This window comes from Choloepus didactylus, chromosome 1, assembly GCF_015220235.1.
Source record: "Choloepus didactylus isolate mChoDid1 chromosome 1, mChoDid1.pri, whole genome shotgun sequence".
NCBI classification, from domain to species: domain Eukaryota; kingdom Metazoa; phylum Chordata; class Mammalia; order Pilosa; family Megalonychidae; genus Choloepus; species Choloepus didactylus.
In genome coordinates this window covers 40,029,390-40,045,090 of record NC_051307.1, presented here as the reverse complement: position 1 = coordinate 40,045,090, position 15,701 = coordinate 40,029,390, and the positions used below count along the sequence as shown (strand labels likewise).

At 33.1% G+C, this 15,701-nt stretch overlaps 1 protein-coding gene across 15 annotated transcripts in view; it reads right to left on the bottom strand.

Moving 5' to 3' along the window:
• ROBO2 (roundabout guidance receptor 2) overlaps positions 1–15,701 on the bottom strand; it is a 1,484,543-nt gene that overhangs the window by 117,522 nt on the left and 1,351,320 nt on the right. For all 15 annotated transcript variants that reach the window (XM_037833592.1, XM_037833556.1, XM_037833566.1 and 12 more), the window contains one exon: positions 2,969–3,093. In XM_037833592.1, coding sequence (XP_037689520.1) covers positions 2,969–3,093 — 125 coding nt within the window. The remainder of the gene's footprint in view (positions 1–2,968; positions 3,094–15,701) is intronic.

Sequence of the window (15,701 nt, the reverse complement as noted above, 5' to 3'; positions counted from 1 at the left end):
TAATGGGAGTATAGTTGGAAAAAGGAAAAAACATAGAGTTGTTTTTTTTTTTTTTAAATGTGGTTTTGAAGTGATTAAATGCCACACAGTGAGTTTCACTGAGGGACTTTTTCCAAATTATGAGAAAAAAATAAGCCCTAAGTCAGTCATGCCCTATTAGAAGGAACAGTCATCTGCATTTTAAAAAATGTGCATCTTTTTCTTACCCATTTACTCTCTCCTTGAAGTTTTGGCTTTTTATTTCCTCATCTGTAAAATGGGCAATGGGAATGCTTATCTGACTCAACTCATGGGACCACAGGACACTGTGAAGATCAGGACTGTAAATGAACTATGCATGTGCGTTTTAAACTGCAAGGTATTAAAAGAATGCAAAATATAATTTCTCCTGATCATATAAAATATTTGATGGACTCAACTGAAATTCTCCTGAAGGTGTTCAAAAGTGTGTGACTGAGACTGAAACAGAGACAGCCAAATATACTCTGCTATAAAGTTATGGTAGGACATAACAGCTTTAAAAAGAGCTATGACCAAAGCTACAGTCTAAGCAAGATTCAGCAAATCACTGAAAATAAAAATAGGACATAGAATGTTTCTGAAAATATGTATGCTAAGTTTAAAGAATTTTATAATATTACTTTCTTAAAAAAAAAAAAACTTTAGTTTACTATCTCATATTAAATACATACAGCCTAATTGCATATCTTTAAATGTTCCTTTATGAGAGCAGAAATATTAACTTGGATGACCTATGTTGCTTTACTGTTGTTCAATTAAGAAAAAAACATTTGGGTATAATAAATCATATTGAAGTATGTTTCCAAGTTGGATTATAAATAAGGACATATCAATTTTTATGTTGTATTTACTTACAAAAAAGAACATTTATAACCCTCTGGGATCTGTTTTTCGATATAGTAATTAATTTTCCAGGTTTGTAATTAAACAGTTTCAATACGTTAAAATCAGGAGGTAATAACATTCAATTAAAGGCACAAGACGCATTTTCACCTTAAAATGTTTTTACCCTTGAAGTAATACCAATGCAAGAGGATAAAATAGGGTATTAACACTTTTCAATTACACTAAATGACTTTAATCCTGCAAATGATGTCCTACTTTAATTAGAAGCTCTTCTCTTTATTGCTACATGATGGATGTCCACTTTATTAGATTCAAGTGTGACACTATAAGCCCACTTTACATAAACATTACCATGTTATTAAACCCCCTCTAAAAGAAGTGATGTTTGCTAGCATGTCAGGAATATAATTTCAAAATGCTACTGCTCTCTTATAAAATTTGTATTACTACAGAAGGCTAGACATTTTCATACATATGAATTATAATTTTAGAACAAGCTAATTCGCCTGTGAAACCCAAATATATTGCTGAAATAAACCATCTAAAATAGAAGGGTCTAAATTTTAAAGCCACTTGAAAATGATACAATAACTCAAAGTGTGCACTTTCCTACAATTAGCCATTAGAATACTAATTTACATAGCACTAATACATCAGATGGGCTTAATTCTCTCTGGGATCTCTTCCTCTACAATGTAATATCAGTCCACCATCTAAACGATTCGTTGACATGGAAAATGGCATATGATTGAGGTTAACTCATCATCTTTATTCCCTGCTTGTGTAACATAGGCAAAAGAAAATGGATTACAAGCAAAAACCAGGAACTCCACAGAATTCTTGCCTTGAAGTGCCTGGATAGCCTATTAGTGCTAATTGGCATTATCAGCACATATTGAGGAATATGGACCATTAACTCTAGGCTCTTAACTCTTTCTACTGATGGATTGTCATAGATCATGTTAAAAATTGGATACTGAAGACGGTAAGACAAATTTATTTTTCCTAATATCCTGGTTCATGATGTGAGAATTTACAATTTGATCAAGAATTTCTCTTTTGTTCTCATTCCCAGTCTCCCATGTTCTCTCCCCACCTTCCTTCTCTGTCTGTCTTTCTCTGATGGGAGGGGGATAGATGAGGGATAGAAAATTGACTTCATATTATAATCAAATCAAACTACCTAACCGAAAATTCTAAGATTAATGTCTCTAGAATTACATGCCACTTTGTCAAATACTGCCCCCTCCCCAAAAAGAATACTGAAATGCTATGTTTCAAAATCGTTAAACATAATGTAGCATATTTATACATCATATGTGTGTTGGGCCACAGGACCAATACACATTTCATTCAATATCATGTACCTAACTTCTACCTATTTGAGCAGAAAATATTTATGCATGGTATAGCTGTAGCTATATAACAACAAGACATCTTTTGATAGTATTGCACTCAAAGCATAGATTTAAAGTGTAAGGCTGCAATAATCAAATGTGCTTTATGTTACATTATTATATGTATCATCAGTAACATAATAACATCTTGTTTGCTCTTTATATTGTGTAAAGGACTTTTCCATATAAAATCTAACTAAATCATGCAATCTACTATTAAATGGTAGCATGCTTAAAGTAGTGAAAAAATTCAATCATACTGTCTGTCTATGAAAGGTGACTGAATTAGTTTCTAAGCCAATTAAAGACAGGCATATTTCTGAAAGCTTTCCACATGCCAGGCACTGTTCTAAGTCCCTTACATGTACCAACTCATTTAATATCTGTCCCAATGTAGCTCACTAAAAAATACCTTTCTGTTCAATTTTTAAATAGCTACTCAAGATTTGGTTGGACTTTTAAAGGAAAGTTAGTCACCTTGCTTTGTTTCTATTCTATGTAAGATCCAGACTTTTAGAAATTAATGCTAGCACATAAAGAATGTTAATAAAACAACCAACTCCTAATTAATTTACAATCATCAGTCTCTTTTTTAGAAATAAAATAAATTCAACATTGCTAACAAGAGAGGCTGGGCAGGCTTTGGGGAACACAAGATGGGGCAGTTCAGAGATTTCAGAAAAGCAGTCAAACCTCACACTCACCTGGCTGCCTTCTTTCTGCCAAAAAACAGCTGGTTGTGGGTTTCCTTTAGTTTCACAGGGAAATGTCACTGTTCGACCTTGAGAAACAATCTGATCTCTTGGCCTAACCACAAACTGTGGAGGAGCTATAATTTAAAAGGAGAGGAAGAGTGTAAATATCAACCACTGACAAAGAAAAAGGTATCAAAGAGAAAATCTGGAACTAGGTGGATTGCTCAGTGCCAGGCAGAGGCTAGAGTTTTGATTTATTTTTATGCATTTCTCCAAACACAAAAGGGAAGGAGGAAAGACCACTCTATCAAATGTGAGAAAATAAGTAAACTTATTAATAGATGCATTTTTAATGTTGTACATTGTAAACCTGTGGCCCATATACTTACATAATTAAATAGACTTTTTAATGATTATTTTAAGGAAAAACATGGCTTCCCTATTTGATTCTAATTTTTGAATAAAGATAGAAAAGTATCACTGCCCTGTGCAACCAACTCCTTTCTCTCAAATTAATATTGACAAACATTGCTTGTTTTCATAATATTTTAAAGACATTGTTCTAGGCACAGGGATACTGGAAGGCATAAAATATAACTTGTCCTCTCAAAGTATTTATTTTGAAGAATTGCAGAGTGAAGATATTGAAGGATTGAAGAGACTGAAAATAAATGTAAAGGTAACTAACAACATAAGGAAATGTATGAAAATGGTTGATCAAATTTAGTTCATTTAATTCGAGTCAATTCATAAATAAGCATTAATCTGGCAATTACTATGTTTCCCTAATACGCACTAAAGATACAAATGAAAAGCACCTAGCCTACAGTCATTAAGGAGCTCACAGTCTAATATGGAAAACTGGAAACATGCTGAAAACAACAACAACAAAATTAAACCAACAACTATCTACAAGTGTGGTAAAGGAAACGATAAAGGTAATCTCAGGGCACAGGGCAGGCACACTTAACTTAGAGTAAATAAAACAAGCATGATAAGACTCCTCTTTGCAGTGTGGTAGCTGTGAAATGCTTTACGCAGGGAATGGGCATTGCATGTGCTTTGAGGAGAGAGCATCCTATAGGTAAGTGGAGAAAAGAACACACTCAGGCAAGGAGTTTACAGAGCTACATACAAGGGACATGAAAACATCTGGCAAAGAGTGTAATCTGGCAGAAATGGAGGGTCCAAATTGTGTAAACATCTTAGGATGTAAGGATTGATTTGGACCCATTTGAAGGAAAGCCTGAAAAACCAAGGATTTTATTGTGATTCTTTCTAAGTCAAGGCATGATATAAACAAAGCAGAATTTTTGGAAATTTTAACCTTCCACTGAAGGTAATATGGATCGGGGTGTGGAGGTGCACAATAAAATAGGGAGTCTGGCTGGGGAATTAGTAAAATTGTGCAGGTAAAGATAATGAAACTTAGACAGAAGTAACTGCAATAGACATTGAAAAAAAGGGATGGGTGTAAAAATCCTAAGAAAGTTCAGATTTGAAATGGGCTCTAATGGCAAGAACAGAGAAGAGAAGCGAAGATATGACCAATAGAGATTTTTGAAACTTTTCACAAAGACTTCTTTCTCATACCAAAATCCGCTTCTATTGAAGACAGAGCTTTGTTTTTTTCCACAACTTTTCTGATTATCTGCTTCTGCTTTAATTCTGTACTGATGTTAGAAAACTAAGACCAAGTAAAAAACTTAAAAATCAACTCTAACTTTTAGAACCTGGTGCACCTGGCAACAGTCCTAAAATGTGAACTCTAAAGAATGCTAACAATAAATACTCTAACAATAAGAACGTCAACAATAAATGTGGTAAAGGCCTTCACTCAGAATTTTTTCAGTCTTTCATGAGTATGTAAGTACAAGTTCAAGGATGGAGTAAATATATGATATTCCCACCCAAACACACAATAAATTACTCATTCTTTACAAGAATGCCAACACAGAAAAAGAAGCAGCCTTTAAAAAAAATCATGGAGATTTGTAGTGACTTATTTTTTTTTAGTGTGCTATTACACTGCTTCCTAATTCAACACAACCCAGGGACAGAAGGGATTAATCTACTAAGGAAAATTTTCTTTTACAACTATAGATAACAGAAGACTCATTCTAACAGTATGGGGAACCAGATTTATGGATCTATTTGAACGGAGTGTGGTTTATGTTGCCTTGCATTTTCAGGAGATTACTTGCTTCTTACAATCTTGTTATTTCTACACAATTCCACTGAATCAGCAGATACATTGATCTTTTTCATGTTTTCTAATAGGAATGATAGTTTAAATCAATGCTACAAAATTACTTCTCTGAAACAACAACAAAACTCTTAAAACACTACAGTGTCCATTTTCCAGTGGAGAAATTTAAAACCGATTTGTACCAAAAAAGACTTTTAAGATTGTTCTCTATTATCTGAAAAAAATGTTTATGTTAAGAAAAATTTAAGAGCTAATGTATAATGCTATACTTTGTAATCTTATGAAAGAAAAAGAAAATTTACAGTGCCCATACAGATACTAGCTAAGGGCGAAGTATTGAGTAATTTAGTTTGCATCTCACTGTCAAAATAAAGTCAATTCAGTAAAAATAATTTATTTCACTTACTTTTTAAAAAGTCACGTATCAGCTTATTGGTTCCTCTGCACTACTTTGGGACAGAAAGAACTTAAATTGGCTCACATAACTAATTAGTAAAAACTGAGAGCCCCATGTACTCTATGAAGCCCTTCTTAATGTAATTTTTAAAATGTAGTAACTGTGAATATACATGATTTAAATCATCAAATGAAACATCAAATAAAGCAATGAAAGCATTACTTTGTAGTTTTAAGCATGTTCTCCTTAGTCTCTCTCTGCATCCATCATCTACCTATCTACCTATATATCTATCTAATCTCCCAGCGAAATTATCACCAGCACCTTAAATTTCCTTGAATTTCTTTTTTCTGTTATAAACTTTTCTGCTGGTTCTGAGATTTTGTAATCCATATCCTACAATTTTATCACAGCTGCTAAAAAAATAATCCCCAAATAAGACCTAGCTAATGACCACATCTATCCACACACTTTTCTGAAAAGATGATTCATTCATTTATCCACTCAAAATGTACTGAGTGACTACTATATATCAGACCTTGTACTTGGTATAGGGGATGTAAAGCCAAATAAAAAACTGTTCTTGCTCTCAAGGAGTTTAGATCCTAGGCAGAAAATCACATGTAAATAAATAAATACAAATACAGCATAGTGTTATTTGTGTAACAATAAAAAAAATACAGAGAGCATTGGGGGAGAAAGAGTGGGAGAGCATCCGATTGGACCAAGTGATGGGGAAAGAAGAGGGAAGTGTGAGGAGATGGCTTCACTTGAGCTGTTTTGAGGCACAAAGAAGAGTTCGCAAGATGAAGAGTGATAATGTCACTTGGGACAGAGAAAAGCAGCATGCAAGGCAAAGACTTGTGGAATTGGGTGTGTTGGGAGAATTTAAATGATTTTGAGAACATAAAGGCATCTGCGTGCAGAGGTGACATAGGTAGCGCCAGATAATTTATGCTAAAGAAGCTTAAATTTTGCTCCAAAAGCTATGGAGCTGTGTTCAAAGACCTTTATGAAAGAGAGATATAATCAGATTTGTGTTTCTGAAAGAATACTCTGGAGACAATGCAGATAATGATTAGACAAAGGGCAAATCCAAGGCTGGAAAACCTTAGCAAGTTGGAGTAGAAAATCCAATTGAGGATTGCTATTCATGGTAGAACCTTAAGAGAAAATTTCATTGGAGCCCTTAAAGAACAAATAAATTCTGTAATATCACAATGTAGTATTACAACTGATGATGTATTCTTAAAAAAACAAAACAAATCAGAAAATCATAGTTTCTTGAGCTTTGACTCATACCAATTTTTTTTAAAGACCAGTAACAAAAAGCCCTTGTGTTTATCATTCTAAGAGAGTGCTACTCATTCTATGAGATATCCTTTCATGTGATGTCTATTTATATTGCATGTTTATTCCAAATTATTATAAATACACTGGATTTCTAATGTACTAAATAGCTTACTGTCATCAGAGTTTAAGCTACACTGATCTCATTCGAACTGGGATAACTATATCTTTTTTAAAATTAAAAAAAAAAGAAATAAAAACATTGAAGAATTGAGCAAGTAAAAGATTTAAAGAAAATGGGCATCCTTTCCTGTTGTCACCTGAAGTTGGGCTACCTAAACAAATCGCATCAATCACTCCTACTTCTGTAGACTCTCTTTCTCTGCCCCAGATCTATATTGCAATCTTCTGTGAAGGGATATTAGATGAAGGAATTTATTTTTGGAGGTTTTAAAATGAAAAACTGCATCAGTAATTCTTCTGATAACACTTGGCAGGCCCAGTATTTCTGCCAGGTGGTAGTGAAAATGGTTTGAGAAGAGAATATAAGGCTGATGGCACCGATGGGAGAAAGTAGGTTGAGGTGGCATTTTATCAACATAGCACAATAGCACAAAGTGTGCTATACATATAATGGATTTTCTATGATGGCTCTCATTAAATATATATAAAAAAAGATTGGGTCCTCAAGATGACAATTCAAAACACACATTTAAACTCAATGTGAATTGAAAAGATTGAGTTATAAACTCTAGAATAATAAACTAGTTATAGAAACGGCAGCTCTCGTATATATTTCTAAGACAGAAGACCATAAAATACATATTTATATCCTCTCTGAAATCTGAAAGCATTAGACAAATCACTTGCAACTATGATGTAATAACCTACTTGCTTAATCTGTCAAATGATTATACCTTATTGCTCCAGCTATTACAAGAAATGAGCTGAAGTAAACAGTGGCACAATGTAGTGTTTAATCGACACTTAGAGTTAAAAAACAATAGCTCTGTAAGAAAAGTATGTTGTGAGATTTCCAGAGAAGTAGACCCAAATATATAAAGGTCCATTAAGATTAGAGGTCCAGGGTGGTTCTCCTGAAGCTGTGTTTTGAGAATTTAAATACAATGCATAGTAAATTAGATTTGATTTCTGCTAAATTATGCTTTGATACTGCATTCAGCCCAAGCTGCCTTCAATCGAAGTCACGCTACCGCTCTGTTATGCTAATGCCCGCTGGTGAGAGAGAGTGGGTGATATGGAAATCAGATGGTTGAACATGAGTCGGAAACATTGCCATGCACAAGGTGGGCTTTGAGATGAGGGGATGGGGGACCCTAAAGGTTAATTACATCATGTTCAGAGTTGTTTTTACAGGAAAATATGACTTTTTATGGCAGGTATTAACATTGAGATAGTCATGTAGTGCTTACATACATTAATATGCTACATGGTGTGGCTACAGGGACTCTTGGCTGCTTGCTTCCTTTGGGTATAGTATTTTTTATGCCTGAGTGAATAAACTTTTTATTCTGTAGTAACAAACTCTGCATCTGAAACTCAAGTTGAAAATATTTTTTTTGCTTCTTAATATTTTTTGCTTATTAAATTCTAAGATAGTCTATAAGCATATTTAGAAAGCATTCTCTTCTCTCATTTGCTTATGTTAATGATCTGCTGAGTTACAAAGTGTTTAATACAATGACAACAAATAAACATTAATTGTGGGCTTGTTAAGTGTTGGGATCTGTATTAAACCATACACAGGCATTATCTCATTTAATCTTCAATATTATATTCATTTAACTTCTACCATTATTAAGAAAAGACCAGTAAACTGAATCTTATAAAGGGTACACCGGTTGCTTAATTTTAAAGAGATGTTCAAGGATAGGTTTCTGCTTCTTTTGATGCTGTTGTGAAACTTCTTAAACACTGTACTGATAGATTAATTTGGATCATTTCAAACTATTATCTGAATAACTGAGAAACTGTCGTGTCTAGAACTAATCAGAAGGGTACAAATTATGTATAATTTTCAGTGTGGGAGAATATTTTTTAAATCATTACATTTTTCCTGAAATAATTTTTATCATTAAAGTAATAAAAATTTATAATGCTCTTTCTATACTACATGTGGTATAAGTATAATCTTTTTTAAATATACCTTTGCCAAGTCACTCTTATTCAAAAACCTACAGTGCTTTTCCACTGCTTATCATTGCAATGCTTGCAAATTATTCTCCTCAGTTTAGCATTTTGGCCTCCATCAGCTGGTCCAAGATTGCACTTTCCTGACTCTCTTTTGTTCCCAAACTAGCTCCAGCATTTCAGCAGACCAGCCTATTTTCAATCACTCACATAATATTTACTTATTCTTGTGGTTAACCCATCCTGAGATCTATTATCCTTTGATCCACCTTGTCGACCATGATTAACCTGAACACAGTCTGATCTTGTACTTTTCTTGCATTCTTCCCACTTTAAGGCATTTGCCCTTGTTTATATTGCTTTGTTTCTCTATTCTTTTTTTTTTTTTTTTCTCACTGTGGGTGTGTCATGATTCCTTGGTTCAACTATAAGCTCTTACTGGTATGGGGTGCTGCTTAACATTATGCATTGAAATGGTGTCTTTATTTGGCCCAGAAAATCCCATACAAATAGAGGGCATGAAATGAATGCTTTAAAGTAGGAAACAAAACAGCAACAAAAAAGGAATTTTTTTTAAATTTTAATCTTCTTTTAATAATAAATCAGCTTTATTAGTTAAATAATCAACTAAAAAATAAAAATTATCTTTTATCATAGAAAAGAATATCTGTGTTGAAAATCTGGGTGTGGAATAATTATTTTATGATTCCAATCATATAGAATATGAACAACAGGTAAAGGAGATGTTTTATCTATGCCACTTCTATCCCTGAAACCTAACAGATTTGCCTGGCATAAAATACTTCTTGGATAAGGATATTTTATACCTCTTTGAAACATAAATATATATATATATATATATATATATATATATATATATAACTACTATGTTGAACAAACAAACTTTATGGGCTATAAGCAACTCTATATTGGAATTCTTGATCTAAAGAAAATACTTAATGTTCTTTTTTCCAACTCGACATACTTGAAAGTTATTACATATTCCCATCAGTGACAGTGACTCACTATCTTAGTAATTCAGGTTGAGAGAAGCAAAGGAAAATTTGAGAAATCTTATTTGAAAAAAATCTCTCAACTGATTCTGATGTGCAGCTCTGTAGAGAAGAGCCCCTTGTCCAAATTGAAAATGGATGACTCAAAGACTATAAATGAGGAGCCACCAGTCCAGAAGTGACAAAAATAATATAGGCAAATGTAGGCATTGTGTAACAATCAATCTTAGAAATTCCTGTACAAAATAAGTTAATAGCCTTAACTCTACCAACAAGAAACAGATGATGATAAGTCATTTCATTAAATTGTAATATAGACCAGGAATAAGAAATGAATGTTTACCCAGTTTATAATCAGAACAGGTTGGATTCTAATTGATAAATGATTATTTCTTCAGCTTATTTAATTCTATTTAATTTTTACTATTTAACACTTCACTTGATTACAAAAGAGTTTCTGTTAATAATATTGGAATGTAAAATGTCATAAAAATATTTGATTTGAAACTTTTTGGCATGTAATTCATCTCAGGAAGCAATGCATTTATAATGGAATATAATTTAGGGGTGTAAGATTTAAAACAATTTTTATGAAGCCCATGTAATCACATTTTATTCATTTGTTACAATTTTCAAGGAATACGAATCATCAAATTGCTAAATTATCAAGTTTCTAAATATCTGTTTTGCTCACTGAGTCCATGGCAAGAACTTCTCTAGAAAATGATGTTTTCTTCCCCACCCAGTACTTCATTTCTAGCAAATAATAAAATTCTCAACCATGGCAAAATCCCAATACCTATACCTTGTCTTTTAAGAATAATCAAATGTTTATTTGCTTCTTCAATGTAAAAATGGAAATGAATAAAATGAAAAATGGAAATATTAAGTGGTTTACTGCTTTTATAAATATTTCACATGGAAAAAAGCAAAGAGAATGGTCACAGAGAACAAAAATGACAATAACGAATTGCAATCCTTAGATTCTTTATCCATTTAGACTCAGTGCTCTGTTTTCCAACTCTGAGAGATCTCACCTATGCAACCTGCACTTTAATCTTTGTCTGAGTCTAGACATCTTGAGTTAATGCAGCTATAACTTTACATTTCTGAACCACTCTTCTGGATATTATTGACTGCAAGGAGACTGGTCTTGGAGGGCAAATATATCTAAAATATCCTCAAATACTCAGGATTATTCACAATTTGATGAAAAAAGTAGGCAATGAAGTTAGCCAAATTTATTTTATACTGTGGCTATTAAATTATAGGAGTGGACTCCTAAATTGGCATGTACATCAACTCTGAAAACAATTGCAAAGTGGGTCAAATGTCCTGAGTTTACTGGGATAAATTTGCCATGCATGCACTTGCGTTCACTCACACACACACAATGCATATATTGTAAGACAGTGGTTAAAACCATTTCCTTTAATTTATAGTCACATTTAATATGCTCCTTCCTGAAAGGGAACAGCATAAATATCAAAATAAAAGTTATGTTTATCTAGCACAAAAGAATGTCTTTAAAATGAGTGAACTCATTTCGTTCAAAATATCTTGCATTTTTGAATCTCATAGGCAAATTTTTTTAAAAAAAAACAGTGTTATAATAATATCTACATTCATATAGCCATTGTGTACTTGGGTAAGGGCCTTAAAAGCTTTTAAGACAACACAATCCTGGAAAACACCACAGTAATTTTGTGCTAGAAACAAATTCAGATGTTGGGTGCACTTGATTCCATAATAAATTAAACTATTTTTCACAAACATTTTCTGGTTCTTATTTACTGGTCTGAGTGTACCAAGATCTCTGTCCTCTGGATTTCACCTTCTACCAGATGAAATGCACATGAAAACAATAAAGCCTGATTCAACATGAGTGTTGTAATATAGTGTGTACCAAGCATACTGACTGTGACTTGATTCAGTCTGCCTCAAACAGCTGGAGAAAGCATTACAAGAGACAAAGATGTGTGAGAGAGATAGACAGCGAGAGAGATATTTAGATTCATTTGATTTGTCATTTGTTCCTTTGGGTAGGAGGTTGCTCCATGCAGAGGGAAAACACATGCATTATATCGGAGATATGAGTTTACCAGGCTGCACAAATACACCACGACCCTAACACAGCTTCTTTGCCACTTTCGGCAATCCAGGTCAGTCTGCTATTTCAGTTTTTGTTAAACTGAGTGATTATGTTGGTGGAACCATGAATTTTTCTGTAGAAAAGGTGTTTACTGGCTTTAGCAAATCCAATTTAATTCTAAAATGGTATTAAAAATTCTGCATTATAATAAGTGTAATGGTTTACTCATATTGTAACTAATTTGGCTATGTTTGCAGATAATTTTAAACTTTATCATATTTCAGATTACTAAAATTTCATTTCAATTACAGATAAGTACAGGAAATCATGTAGCTATAAAAAATCATTCTGAGACTCAACAGGCAAATTTCATAGAACTTTTGAATTATAAAAAAGTTATAAATTGAGAACTGCCTAAATTCACAAGACAGAAAATCTGTCAAAAATGTAAACAACTTCTGAACTTCTCAATCACATTTTCCCATACTATTATGACTTTACCGATAGGTAGCTTTGCTTTTCAACTTGCCTTCCTGACTAAAATATTGGGAATAAAATTATAAAATTTTGTTGCCTTGAAGGGACTGTTAATTTGCAAGGAAAATACTTGAAATTAATAAAAGCAAATTAATTATTAAATAAGGCAATATTTGCAGTTTTCTTAAAGATGTTTTCTCAAAGACGTTTTCTCATTTTTCACCAGCAGGAGAACGGAGTGTTGAAAACTTCTTTCAAAGTCTAAACTAGGAAAACTAGACTTCTCATATCTGGTAGAGGAGGTTCTATGCATGGGGGTGAGGAAGGGGGAACTATAGCTGAAAACTGGCTCTTCAAGTAAATGGTGAGACAAGACATCCATTTTCACTCACTTAACCTGTCAACTTGCCAGAACTGTCATGTCAGCACTCCAGTTAAACCACGAAGGCTGATCACATCCCATTATCTCATTTTTTAGAAAAAGATTGCATGAAGATGCCAATCAGAAAAAGTAAAAAAAAAAAAGAAGAAAATCTTGCAACCAAGGAACAAATGTACTGATGCTGAAGCGCTGCTTAGTTAACAGAATTTTAATATGCAACTGCAATGTTTCTTAATAACATTAATTACACGCTTAGTAAGGCACCATCCTAACTCATTAGTGCCTTCTTTTTGTTGTATTTTATCTCCTACTAGCAGAATAGGGAATATGTGATTGGCCTCTTACCATTAATGTTGCTTAATCATTTTACAGCACTATTTAAAACTGCTTGCATAAACATTTTCTAGGCAAGTATTACCTATGTATGCATATGTGTGTATCAATTAACTGCACCAACATTTGGCATGGCCCTACCACATGTAAATGTTATGCTAGACCAAGAAGGTGGCAGAAAGATAAACACGACAATGTATTCACTGACAAAGAGCTAATAGTTTTTTAGGGCTGATGAAAATAATCTCCAGTGTATTTGGGAAGCAATACCTGCCAACAGAGAGATTTAAAAAGGCATTCAAATATATTTTAACTCAAATCTTAATTTGTTAGGTTTTTTTTTAGATGAAGATAATTACCAACTATTCCTGAGTGACAACTGATATGTTTAAATAAGTAGCATAGCAATTACAAATGTCATGCATATAATATTTAGTTGCAATGCATATCATGATATAGTTTTTACAAAATATTTAAAAATTGCTATATGTTTTAAAAATGAAAAAAATGACTTTCTTAAAAGGAGTGGCTAAAATATTTAAATGCTATTTAATTTCTGGCAATGAAGACTGAAATCTTTTGAACTAATTTTATGATACTGCATTTGGGTCAGAATATTTACATTATTCTGATATTTGATATTTTCATTACTTTAATTTTAAGTAATAAGTTATAATATTCACTATTTGTCTATTTTATTCATATATGGATAGACACAAAAATTAATAAGTACTTAAAGGTTTTGAGGTTTAGGTCAAGATAATGGAGTAAAGGCCCTGTTGCTCCACTTTTGCCTACTAAATACAACAGAAATGAATAATATGGAAAAACTACCATAGCGCAAGATCACAAATTATGAATTTGTGCCGAATACTGGCCAATATGGAGGAAAATGAGGAAGTACGCTGAAAACCAATATAATTAGCTTCAAACCTCTATCAAGGACCAATACTGATATCACAAAAATCATGTCAATATTGTGAAAATCCATTCTATGATTCTTTGAGGGGAACAAGGAAATCAAAGGTCACAAGAAGCATTGGGAAACATAGGGCATGACTGTACAAAACAAGCTAAAATTAAGAAGACAGTGAAGGAGGTACTGAAGGAAGAAAACCAAGCTTCCACTGGTTGGCAGAATTCCAACAAGGCCCCATGATCTTTGTTTCCTAGAGTTACGCTCATGACTATGTTATTTTACCCAGCAAAAGAGATTTTGCAAATGTAATTAAGACTACTAATCAGTTGATCTTACGGAGATTAACCAGCTGGGTGGAAGCTAATCACAAGTCCATTAAAAACAGGTAGTTTTCTCTAGCTTGTGGAAAAAGAAGTCAGTGAGACACAAAGCACATGAAGAATTTCACAGATCACTGTTGGTTTAGAAGAGGGAAGCAATAATGTGCAAAAGCTGGAGAACAGTCTCTAGGAGGTGTGAGTGGCTCCCAGCCAAGAGGAAATGCTTTATTGAACTTTGAAGTAGATTCTTCCCCAGAGTCTCCAGAGAAAAGGTCAGCCCAGTCAACACCTTGAGCTTGGCTTTGTGACACCCTAAGCAGAGAACCCAGTAGAGCATGCCTGAATTTCTGGTCCACAGAACTATGAGCTAATAATTGGGTGTCATTTTAAGTTACTACATTTGTGATATCTGTTATGCAGCAGCAGTAAACTAAAATACCTATAAACCATTCTCATTTTATGTATTCCATTATAGTGGCAGGAAGTCTACCAGAGATGAAGCAGGAAGGAGGAAGGAGGTGAGGAGGAAGTTCCACATGGTATGACAGAGAGCTCATAACTTAAAGAGGTCTGCCGTGTATCTCTAGGACCACTAGAATATTGTGAAGAAAATATCATGTGTTTAATACAATATTCAAGATATGTCCAAGTAGAGGCTTTTGAATGATTCTGGCACCCCCTCCCCCATCCTTTCTCCAAACAGGCAAACTCTACTCTTCAGCAGTTACGAAGATAATTAATATTATTCATTATCTATTAATTATTAATTAATGGGATTAAAACAAAATTTATACAAAATAAAACAGAAAAAAACAAAACCCCAAATGCCATAAATTAATCAATTACTTATTTAATTAATGACATAATAGGAACATAATACTCCCAAGAATTACCCAAAGAAAAAATTAATAATACTTTAGAATAAAAGTTGTTTACAGGCTAACAGGGCTTCTCTTCTTTAAAAAAAATAAAATAAAAAAAACCTCATAAATGTGTATAAGTGCTAAAACACATGTGGAGATGAAGAATATTATATCAGAATACAGCAAATAAATGGAGTATAAAATTTGAAATGAAAAATATTTCAAAAACAAGAAATACATGAAATTGTGACTGAAAAGAAAGTTAGAAGGAATCCAAATTGGAAAAGAAGAAGTAA